The sequence below is a fragment of the Varroa destructor genome, unplaced genomic scaffold (genome assembly GCF_002443255.2).
Source record: "Varroa destructor unplaced genomic scaffold, Vdes_3.0 BEIS01000007.1, whole genome shotgun sequence".
In the NCBI taxonomy this organism is placed as follows: Eukaryota; Metazoa; Arthropoda; class Arachnida; order Mesostigmata; family Varroidae; genus Varroa; species Varroa destructor.
In genome coordinates this window covers 34,224,135-34,236,593 of record NW_019211460.1, presented here as the reverse complement: position 1 = coordinate 34,236,593, position 12,459 = coordinate 34,224,135, and the positions used below count along the sequence as shown (strand labels likewise).

The 12,459-nt window shown below is 39.5% G+C and overlaps 1 protein-coding gene across 1 annotated transcript; it reads left to right on the top strand.

Moving 5' to 3' along the window:
• Window positions 1-9,079: 9,079 nt before the first annotated feature.
• On the top strand, window positions 9,080-10,758 carry LOC111254256 (uncharacterized). The gene is made up of 2 exons (XM_022814908.2): window positions 9,080-9,555; window positions 10,010-10,758. Exons 1-2 carry the CDS (start codon window positions 9,463-9,465, stop codon window positions 10,484-10,486), a joined length of 570 nt encoding a protein of 189 aa, XP_022670643.1. The 5' UTR covers window positions 9,080-9,462; the 3' UTR covers window positions 10,487-10,758.
• Window positions 10,759-12,459: the final 1,701 nt, after the last annotated feature.

The window sequence follows — 12,459 nt, the reverse complement described above, 5'->3', positions numbered from 1 at the left end:
ACTGCGTCGCTGGCTTACTCAGTTGTTTCTCTATTTAATTTAGCAGCCCAGGTTTTCCAGCTTGTGACGTATATATCGACTAGTAGAAAACTTCTGGGACCTTTAGAGTCTTTCTCGCTTGCAGATTACTTCCTGTCATCCTGTTGAAGTCGTTTGCGGCAGAAGCTCCTTTTACTAGTAGCGTTGTTCCAATTAAATATAGCAAACAGCTTTTGTACCGAACATGGATCGAAGTGCGCGGACGTTAAGGTCAACTTCTATGCCCGAAATCAATTTCAGACCACAGGAACAGTTCCGCCGAACCCCCAGAATAGCTGTCTGATTGAGTTATTGGGCTTATGTGTTTTATCTCCGGGTATATGTTATAGAATGGAACATTGCAAGAAGCATAGTCCTGTATTATTACGCGTGCTATCAAGCTTACTTTTCGATCTTCAGATCTTCAAGAATATAGCAGCAAGCGGCGCTCTCTCAACGCACAATAGTTTTTTAGATAGGTTTGATAGGAATTGAAATTTATACGCAATATATGCACCGTATTTTCACGGCAACTCCTGATGTCCAGTGGAAGCTTGGTGTAGATCGGCCTTTATAATCTCTTTGAAAGGTTAAACACATCTTCCCTGTACAGTATATAGGTTACACGAGTCAATACTCGATTATGTTTAATTTGAAACGGATATCTTGTATATTTTCAACAGAATTATCATAAGTATCATCATAATAGATTTAGATTATGTCAATTACGTCTCTACTTCATATACGTTCGAGCATACCTTCACGTCGTATCTTCGCATCCACTTCTTTCCGACATTCACTGCTGCTGTCCTTGTTACTTCTCTATTAATTATGCTTCCTAATTTTGAGGAAGAATAATTTTAGCAGTATACGGTGATACAGAAGATCTGAAGCATCGCGGGATATGTGCGCGTCTACCAACTTTGAATAATGGCTCGGATCCCGGCCCACCCCAAATATGAATGTTTCAAGATGACGACGACTACCCGCAACGATAACAAGAAGAAGAAAAGCAAGAAGAACAAGAACAAGCTCTACTTGATCGCGCAGTTTTAAAACACCACGTTAAAGACCCATTGTAAACACGCTCGCGCGAAACTATACCGATCGATGCTGTTATTGTCCCTTTTGTGCCACCCTTCCCGAGTTTTCGTCAGGTGTTAGATTATTCCCTATAGGACTGCCTTAGGGTATATGCCAGTAGACCTAAAATTAGTGAAATCGCAGAGTCACTTAGGTGTAGAAGGACGCAGATATAAATTGTATCATTGATTGTCTAGTTGATGCGTTTGACGTCTAACATGATAGCTAAAACAGTAGGATACTACCGGTGACATTGTACACTGTAGGTGGAAAATTTCTATGGCACAGGCGCCACTAGCGTACCTGAATAATACAGATTAGTACAAACTGTATATGTATATATATACATATATACGTGTTTCAGGAGTGGTTTCTTTCCGATGTGAAACAGTTGCCTTTCTGTTGAACTGTTAAACAGATAAACCAACAAATGGGGATCTTATATGTTGACATAGTTAGGTACGATATTACAACAGAGCCAAATAGTACCCTATAAGCTATTCGTATTTAAGCGGTCTCTTGCGTATTCTGGCATATATTTAGTTAGACTCATAGAATAATGTAGTGATGTCAGTTTGATCGACAGTCGCGGATCTAAAATGAAAAAATTCTCTCTTCGTTATGTACTTATGTGCACTCTATTGTGGGCCTGAACCCAACAACGCCGTTGATATAATGGATGGCGTCACAGCCATATTGTGCCTATTTTTAGCAGTTGCGAGATTCTAACGTTTGCTTATGGTACAAATGAACAGCTATTTCCGTCTGCCTGTATCGATTGCTAAGACCATGCAATGGATTTCCACAAGTTATAAAAAATTTCATAAATAATTATATGTCAATTTTTAAAAATATGTAAATTAAGGCATAAATTTCATTGTATTTAAAATTTAACATATCGCTGCTCGTTATATCCCTACTGGATTTCTAAATACTCACGTTATCAACACCTGCATTGATTCACCGAACGTTCGTCCACATCGCAAAAGGCCCTGATCTCCACAGTTCCCTGATGCACTTATATACTTAGTTCTAAGTAAACAAAGTCGTAACTCCAAGTCGAGTCGTAAGACAACTCGATTTTTGTTGGTAAAACCAAAAATATTATACCAACCAAGATTCCATATACATAACATTCTCTTCTTTTCTAGAGCCACAATTTTCCTAATACGGAACGCCGTTTCTAGTACTCGTTTGTCTAGTTTTAAGCGTTTGTGTATGGACATCAGCAAAGCACGCAGGCGAATACTGATGTATTATTCTTTCTATTATGGAACCACGAGTCCTCGCGGAGTACTGCAAGTAACGAAAATGTGCAGTACTTTCTTCTGTTGATGAAGATTGAAGATCAAACCCTATAGTATCGTATGTCGCGACCCATTTGGCCCTAGTAGGTGTTGATTTTTTTCTGCTTACGTTCATCGACTGGAACGCTTACGTATCTCGTATGAAACGAAAATTGGCTGCTTGGAAAGATAAGCGCTAGGCGCGTACTACTTGCACTTTTTCTTGAAGACACATATGTCGAAAAGGAATTAGAAAAACTTTGCAAAACAATTTGGTCGTTCTCTAACTAGTTTATAATCCGGCCAAGTCTTTCAGTTAGCCGGACGCCTCCAGCGATCCGGAACGTGGTAAGCGCCCAGTTAAGCTAACGGCCTTTTATCGATTCAAGTGCCTGTGGAACGCCAACGGTGGAAGCGTAATCATTAGTTTCTAGTTGCAGTGTCAATTATAACGTATTTACGGGAAGTGTATCTTATCCTCATTCTACCGTCGTAAGCGATGCATATGTAAAGCTTCGTTTCATTTATGTACTTGATATTACTACGCTTTATTCCTTAGAAACTTATATGGATTTACGAAGCATGTTTATATGTCTGTATCTTCAATTTCATCAAAACTGAAAAACGATACCCATCTTATCCGTCAGACGGAAAGAGTATCTTTCAACTCGAAATTGTCCTACTCAGCTTTGCACTATTAAAAGTATCGTCAAATATAACGGGGGGCGCAAGTTAAGAAAAACTGCGTCAGGAATAGTCTTCTTGTCTCGTTAATTTTTGAGTGCCAAATATAACCATCCTCATAATCATCCCATCCTCTGCCATACACACAGTTTCCAGGGAGAATACATTCAGAAATAGCTTCTCTCATTTGATTTTTGAATCGTTACTTTTCGACCCTCCTTTCGAATGTGGCTTTACGTTAAAATGAATGAAGACCTGCGCAGATGTGGTACCGTCTAATTGTTCAGAGGGAAATAGCTGGTCGACAAGATAGAGCATTTACTTAAGTGATATGGTAGACATGGCGCGTTTAGGGAGAAATGATGTGACGTAGTCATGACTACGAAAGTGACATGTAATCTATGGTGATCCATCTTATTTACATTCAATACTATGCGATACTTACCATATCACTAAAGTAAATGGCCTATTTTGTAACAATTTGATTTTCCTTTACACATCGTTCATGGTGTTTTCACCTTTCGTGTCACCCAAAAAAATCTAGCAAACATTTAACACGCATTTGGCCACAGTCCGATGCGGGCAGTGAGATCAGAAGCATCAGGAAAACTGCGACAACTGGATCCAATAAGCAAGAAGCCGTTGTTGATCGTTGCCCTTAATTAAACATCCCGTTAAAAACAACGTTCCTTTGTTAAGCATCCTCGAAAAATATCGATGGTTACAGCTTCAGTGAACGTTTGGTGACAAAACCACTAGATAAAGATGACCGATTGTTTGACCTGCTATTATAGGACCTTAACCTATCTTCGACTATAAGAACAAATGAGGTCCATATACAGAACTGCATAATGATTGGTCACGCCAAACGCTGCTCCGTATCTCGAGCATCAGCAACGGCGGCCATATTTGACAGCGTAACGAATCAACAGAATGCTTGGTCGTGTACCAGTATCACAATAACAACAATAGAAGCGGAAGCCGGCGGAAAGTCTTGTCAACTATGACGATTTTGACTGTCTTTCAATTGCTTTATATTATCCTGCGCACAAAGTTTTCCAGCATAGTATGTCTGTATATATTTACTGTGATGAGCTTTCGGAGAACGAGAGAAAGGCAATGGGCCTAAAAAATTAAATATTTCGAGCTTCACATCTCGTCCTTAGGCTATTGGACATTGGCCTTTTCACATTTCGTCTAGAAAGCGATCCGCAAGTTTTGGATTAAAGGTAACAGTAATTTTTTCACTTCTAAGATAGAAAGTTCGAGGGGACCCTTCATTACAAGCTTATTTACTCATTGTACTTCCAATTTAAGTGCGTATCCCCTGAAAACCATAAAAGGACCGGAACGGATAGTACGTTGAGCCTGCCTTGCTGAAAACTATAGATTTCTTCAGTTATCTTCGCAGCCGATCGGAAAAAGCGTGTCACAATCTCAACCCAAACAAATGCTTGCTACATACAACGCCATATTATCTGAATTTCGAACGTTGATAAAGATGACCATTTTCAGCTTTGCTTTGCAAAACTTATGTTCTACGTGAGGATACATCGTTCAAGTAAGTGATATCAAACTGTAACTTTTGGTTTACGATTGTTCTAGAAATGTAGTTCCTTCGAACTTAGGCAAAGACTGCCGAAAACAGTGCAATGTCTAGTAATAAAATAAGCATTCTCAATTATACACTTAATTCAAGGATTTGTGGAAGATTAAACGACTTAGGCAGCAGTCTACGTATCACGAACGGGACGGTCCTCTGAAGATTGTTCTTATCGAGTAAATATTAGTCGGCCACTTAAAAAAAATATGATAGTTTAAAGAGTTGGCTGATTTAAAGATATTGTTGTACAATTTCATATTCCAGCTGACCAAAAACAAGTAATTGTCACTAACTCAGGATGACTTTCAGTAGTGAAAACACGAATTTATTCTGTTTCTCTTAGCTTGAATTTTTTAGTGAATTTTTCCCATTAACCCAAACTTAATTATCAATATATATATAAAACTGTAAAAATACACTAGACATAGGCAAACATTGGCTTGATATTATGGATAGATGCGATAGAATTTAAAGATAAGATAGAGCACCTAGAGCTAAGTGAAATTTCAATAGAAACTCGTTATTATTTTATTTTTAAAGGCGCCAATACTGGCCAGGCCCATTAAAACATGCATCCTGTTTGTAGTCAATATGCGTTATCCAAAGAAACTAAGGCCTAAGAATGGTTCAGCTCCTTCGGTTCTGGAAATTTCTGTGAAAGGTCCTCCTCGCAGTAATCAGCGAATTACGGAAAAGATTGATGAACTTCTTGCGAAAGTTCAAGGAAGGCTGACAAACGAGTAGCCACGGTATCACTAAGGGGCTAAACATCCACCAACAGACAATTCTCAACGAGTTGGATAAAAGTTGGCTACAAAAAAGCTCGATGTCTGGGTGCCACACGAGTCGACGCGAAAGAATTGAGTCGATCGTAATTTCGAGACTCTACAGAAACACGACGAGTCGTCATTTCTAAAACGGTCAATGACGGATGATGACAAGTGGGTCACACACAAAAATAATGTGCAGGTAAAAAATATAGAAAAAAGAAGACATTCGACAATTTGCAGCAAATTCAAGCTAATACCAAAAAGGAGATGGTGCTATATGATCGGGGCGATTGGCAGAGAATCGCGCGTTATGAGCTCCTGCTGCCTGACAAAACGATTGATTCGACAAAACGAAACGATAAACAACTAACAGGATCACAATGAGACGTTATCTAAAACAGAGTGGAACCAGTGCACAGAGAAGGGCGTCGTCCTTCACCACGACAACCCCAAGCTACAAATACCTCAGACTACCCCGCAAATATTGCGGCAATTCAAATTGGGCATTCTAATGCGTTCGCCATACAGCTCAAACGTTGAGCACCATGAGACTATCATCTATTTTGGTCCTGCAGAACTATTTTAACGGTGTTAATTTAGTTTCAAAGGAGAGATGCGAGTTTTTATCAGATTTTTCACCTAGAAGGCCGAGAAGCTCCACGGTGGTGGTATTGTAATATTACTAGGAAAATGTCCGAACATAACCAATAAAAATTGGGCTTATTTAGTTCAAAAATATTAGCCGGAAAGCAAAAAATAATTGTCTCCGTTTCAATCTGAAAACTGCCCTTGCTTTTAGCACAACCCAAAATCTTACGGAGATTTTCAGGAAGTCTTTTAAAAAATTCAACGACAATTTGTTATGCTCGCAACTCCTTATCCATCATTCCTTATTTTTAAACGAACAAACTTTTTATAACGCTTTGAAAAGCGATTAAAGCAAGAAAGCATTATTTATAAAATGTCGTTTATAATGCATAAAATATAACGACCGCGTCTATTGACCAATATACAAAATTGCTTATGAATATTTAATGAAATTTCCAGACCTACACTTTTACTCAAATATCAGCTTCAGACTTTTTGATTTTTTTTTACATGTAAAGAGGGTGCAGCGATTAATTAAATACAGTTTTCAAATAAAGCTTAGGACCGGGGTTGCTTCTCTGAGTTCCTTTAAGGGGTTCGTTTTCTACAACGAGCTTTCCTTAGCGTCCTTACCCGGTGCAATGAAAACGAAGCTTTTCATTAATAAGCACAACCGTATAAAATAAAATTTGGCCCGTAAAAATTTGACACAGCTCATCTATAGTTGATTCTTTTTTTGGCTGCAAGATCTCCTGTCTCCTGAAATATCATTATACTAGATATGATTTAAAGCATACCGTGGTGGCCTTCTATGCGTCTTCAAGTAAGGTTAATTCATCATTGTTTTAGTACGTCGTCGTGCTTCAGCTGTAGGTATTCTGTTACAAAAAAGCACACGTATATTTTGCAACTGTTGGTGGCTTCTGTAAACCTAACGCAAACGTCCTGATTTCTCAGGCTCTAAATTATGATTAATTTATTTTTTTTTCTCTGTTCTACGCAAGCTAGACATTCTAAATACGATTTTTTCATTTGTTGCATTTCGCCCACCTGTTCATCTTTACAGTCAGATAGCATTATGCCCTACAGCGATGACTTGATATTTAAAAAATAACCAATCAAATATAATCCTACTTTGACCCATATGGCATCCCTGGGTTAGCAAGAAGAACAAGCTAATTGAGTTATCTTCAATTACCTACCTATGCCGGATTTGCACGAGAAAGGTATCAGTATACAGTAAAAGTACTCTTCTGAAAAAAAATACTTTTATCAAGCGTAATGGACTGAAACAGTTTCAGGTCACAGTAATTCTGTTGTACTGCTATACTGAACCCCGTAGAGTACCTCTGAGATTGCATTTAGTGATATGGATATCTTAAACCAAACAGGAAGAGACGTTTCTGGTACTTTCTTGGCAATGCGATGGTAGGGTTTTGTCAATTGTTTTAATAGGTGCACGAAATATTACTGATCGTCTGTATGCTATATGGTGATAGAGGTAAAACCGCTATTTACTAAGTGGAAAAGTTTAGATAAAACACAAAACCCTATCAATAATTAAAAGTATTTCTTTCGACAGTTTTTAATCATCTGCGCTATTAACAACTTGAACATTGGACGACCGTATTAAGTTTAAACTACAATTTAACTTATAAAAGATAATAGACGAGGTACGCGATCGATTATACGTGAGTCACACGGGTAGTGTTTCTGTATCTGTTTCTCTAGACAATGACTTCTGCATTTAGGAAAAATTTGGCCATTTTGTTTGCTTTCTGTAGCTCACAAAGAGATAAGGTACTTGACATAAATCTAGCATTTGTTACAATGACCCGTTGCTATGGCGCCCACTACCAGGACTTCTGATCCGACAAGTCGTATATATCTTACTTCAAATCAAGGTACAGAGAAAGTGCATATCAGCAGGATGCTTTCTTAGGCTAGTAGTTTAGTGAAGGGCCTTTCTTTTGAGGACTGCCTTAACGATTAAATGGTAGTATAATACTGTTCGATCAAAAATAACCAAACAGAGTAATGCAAAGGCCAGCATGTTACAACTCTAATCTAGTGACTCATTTTTTTTCTACAAAGATATCTATGGCTTTTATTGAATTTTTAAAATCAAATCAAACTGCAATTTGTTCAAGGGTCTCATCTTTAAGGCGTCTTAGCTCTCTCGTTCCTATTACATACATACCGTTATATCTTCTTGCGTTAACGCAAAATTCAAACGGGTTTCGTTTCAAAATAAGGCTCAATCGTATGCTGACCTTTAAAAATACGTCATTAATAAAAAAACATTTACTCTCAATTGAGTTGAAGGGATTGTAGCTACTAAGTCATTTGAATGAAACGACTTGATAGTATTTTGAGATCGTGCCTGAATAATAATTCTATACAAAATTATTAGATAAGTCTTTAACAAAAAGCAAAACATATTCGTTCAATTAAAAAGTATGCCACTTGATTTAAGCAATTAGTATAAGGAGTAGACACCCTTAGAAATGCTTCAAAAATCAAATGCAATTAAAAATTGTTTTTCCCCAGTACAAGTGTCCTGTTTATATGTAGATATGTACTTAATGCTAGAATACACAGTATAGGGTATTAACAAATCAGCGTCTATGCGTAATAATACCGCCTTTACAAAACAATCGATGTCCTATTACGGTTCCCTTTTCCAGCTGCATATCTCCTAATTGCGGCACTCAATAGCGTGTTCAGCCTTGAACTGCAGCGAAAAGACAACTCTCTACATGTTACGTAGATTCTATTCGTATTTAGTGGTCAGTGACGTTGTTATGGCAATGTTATGCAGACGACAGATGTAGCAGCGCCGTCTACCGGAGTCATCTGTTTGGCAGTACTTAGCCGTCTCGTTTAGTCGATCGGTCATTCAGCCTAGCGTTTTGCTGGGTGCGATCCATGGGGACACACGTAATTATCGCGGCCGTTGAGCTGCCGTCGCTACTACCAACCACCGTTGCTGAAGGTCGAGGGCGGGGAGTGCGGGTCGAATCAAACGAAAGTTTACGGCCGCCGGCATCACATTCGGCCGCGGCCGCCAACGACTAGTAAGCAGTGCTCGTGGCTGCGCGAAATCCACTGGTATTCGCTGGCCGTGGCCGTCGCTCGTCCGAACGAGTTGTTGTGTAGTTGGTACACACTGTATCTCTCCTCAGCGGCATTAAAGCCGTCGTGGTGGTAGTGGTGATCGTATAGCCGCTGCTTCTGTTGCTGCTGGTGCCGATGCTGTTGAGATCAATCATTAAAACTCTTCTTTTCTGACCTTGGAAGGCCGCGCAAACATGTTCCGACAAATCTCCGTCAGCCCATTCACGTTTGGGGTACACCTGGTATAAAAGGATCGCTGGGCTTCTGCAGACGCAGATCTTTCTGTTTTAGATCGTGTTCTAAAGGAACAATCATGAAAATCCTTATTGTCCTCGCTCTTGCGGTTGCAGCCAACGCCGGAGTCCTCCTCTCCTCGGGCCACTCTACCCAGCATCGCTCGGAGGATGTGAGTTAATAAGTAAAATTGCTTGAAGTTACACAGTAACTTACACAGTAACAGTGTAACAAGTTACTAGATACATAAAACACTTGTTAACGCATCTTTTTCAAGTAATAGTACATAGTACGTAAATATACAAAGTACAGTCAATATCATAAAAGCATATTAAAAGTATATGTAAGTTATTAAGTAGTGACTGTTAACTGTGAAAGTTTGCATCCAATTGTCATTGTAGCAGTTGTGTAAATGCGGTACGAACATATCAGTGCAAACGCAACTTCTCATACGGCCTAGTATGTATTAGCCATGATTTCTAAATACTGAAGTGAACCAAACAAACTTCAGTTATCGTAAAACATTTTGTGACCTTTAATATAATAAATAATAAATATATGATAATAATAAATGATTTAATATTAAATCATTTCTTCGTTCGTTTATATGTTTTGTTGTTTCATAGGGCCTTGGCAACTACGCTTTCAGCTACGACGAGAAGCACTCGACCGGCGGATCTTTTCGTCAAGAGACTGGCTCGCTTGGCGTAAAAGCCGGATCCTATGGACTCACCGATATCGACGGACGCGCTCGTACCGTGCACTACGTCGCTGATGGCGCTGGATTCCGTGCTAACATCGCCACCAACGAGCCCGGAACTGCTCTGTCGCTGCCTGCAGCAGCTACATACAACACTGCCCCTGCTCTTGCTGTAGCTGCCGCTCCCGTCGTGACCGCCCCCGCATATCCGGCTTCCGTGGCTCCCGCTACGTACGTTGCTCCCGTTACCGTAGCAAAGGCCACCTCGTATTCGACCGCAGTCCAGCACGGAGCTATTCACGCGGCTCCCGTAGCTGTGGCCGCCCCCGCCGTGGTCGACTATGCTGTCCCCGCTGCGATTGCAGCTTCCGCTGAGGCCAAGATTCCCGTTCCCGCAGTATAAGCAGCCGACGTGTTCACGCCATTGGGTACCATCGGTCACGGAGTCTATGGGTACGCATATAACCACGCTACCCGGGCCTTCTAAATTATTCCCTATTCCTGTAAAAGCTCGTCACACGAATAACAATATGTACCCTATGTCTCTGCCATTTGTATATATCCAAGCAGGTATATTTGGCATTGGCCATGACTACAGGGTCTAATTGAAGGCATTCATTAAAATTAATAAATGTTCACCTTTATATATAAACATCCATATGTAAACAAAAGACATTCCTTTTGTTGTTATGATTCCAAGCTGATATTTTTTTCTAATGAGGGGGTGGCGGTGAAATAGGATCGAGTCCGGCAGAGGCAATTTCTCACAGTTTGTGCACCGAGCAGCCTTAAAGACAACATTCATGTTGCCCATACACTTCATATATGTCGGCTACTGACTGAAGAAATTAACGTTTCGCTGAAGCGTTCAAGTTAAGATGAATCTAGAACTATTTATGGACAGAAGATAGTACCAGAAGTGTTGTCGTGTCAGAAGTGCTGCAGGGAAGTGTACCTTTTAGAATGAACGCCGCTGATCTGTTTCTAGTTTTTATTGTTTGAGCGTGCTGACCTAGCGCACTAGAAAAAAGCCTTCGTTGTAAAGCTGTCACGATAGCGCCTTCGAAACCTCTATTTTGGCTTCCCGGCCTGTGGGAGAACCTATCGATGGGCAAAACGATAAATTTTGTTTGCGATATTTTTCCACGGGACCTTTCCATACGGCCAGATCAGGTATCCCTGTCGCGTTGCGAGCGCATCGGTTTGTTGAGAAAACGGAATCGCGACTAGGTTAGAACAAGTCTGAAGCTTCGGCTATACAAAGGGGTCTATAAATAGTATCAGTAATGCCTACGAAATATTTTCACATCTGCATATAGTAGATTTCGTTTGCTCTAAGACCTAGATTCATTATTCCTTACGCGGTTCGCAATAGAAACTGATGTCCATTGTGTTGGAACGCTTGCTCACCGCCTGACGTTCCAATTCGGTATTTATTAACTCTGCATAATTTAGAAAAATCTCTGCTTTCCCATGCGAGTAGGATCAGCAAACAATTTTTTCAGCGAATAGACAACTCGTATGTCTATTTACTGACTGTAAATGGTAGTCTCTCGTATGCAAAGCTACAAATTAGGATGTTTAAGCAGCTTCGAAAAAAATATATAGTGGACATCTCAGTAACCCATCTATTTATAGATTATTCTTATTACTTAACTTGTACAGTTAAATTATTTCCAGAAGATTTAAATGCTTTTATATCATGCTAATGATGATATAAGCGAATGGATGCTAATTACTTAAAAATACCCAGGGTTGTCAAAATGTCTGTAGCTATAATAGAACTTTCTTTGTTTTGGTGTATCTGCCGTCAATTTAATTAGCGTTATATAGATAATAGCTGGCAGCGATGACGAACCTTATCTGTTCTGATTCGTTGGCATTTCATTGTGTATGTTAGTTCTATTAATCAATGCTCTCTATTAATAAATACTAAGGAGATACATGTGTAGGTACGCGTCGAAAAATTTCTATAAGGGTAAATGTGTAACGTTTCGACAAAATAAGGTGGGGCCGTGATGAATTCGAGTGGACCAACTGACAAAGCCATACTTGTACATGATGTAAATACTGGAGATGTAGCTCGTTTAGTTAGAGAATAGACCTCCAAAAGACTCCACCTCCGATTTTACCTTTTACCGAAATTCGTTTACATATAAATTGTGATTCTAGTATGTCTGGCCTTTTGGGCGATTATTGATATAGCTCTGGATATACCTATTTAATTCATATTGCAGAAAACTTCACTCATCGAACTTCTAGTTCAATGAGTGAATATACAGAAAATAAGCTATATAAATGCTTTACTAACGAATACGTCGGGTCGGGTCCAGCCTTCGTTGCCAGACGCAACAACACGTTTTTTAAAAAATGCAA

Coding starts and splice junctions, on each gene's coding strand:
- LOC111254256 (XM_022814908.2), top strand. CDS start 9,463: ATGAAAATCCTTATTGTCCTCGCTCTTGCGGTTGCAGCCAACGCCGGA. Junction 9,556..10,009: donor CCCAGCATCGCTCGGAGGAT/GTGAGTTAATAA, acceptor GTTGTTTCATAG/GGCCTTGGCAACTACGCTTT.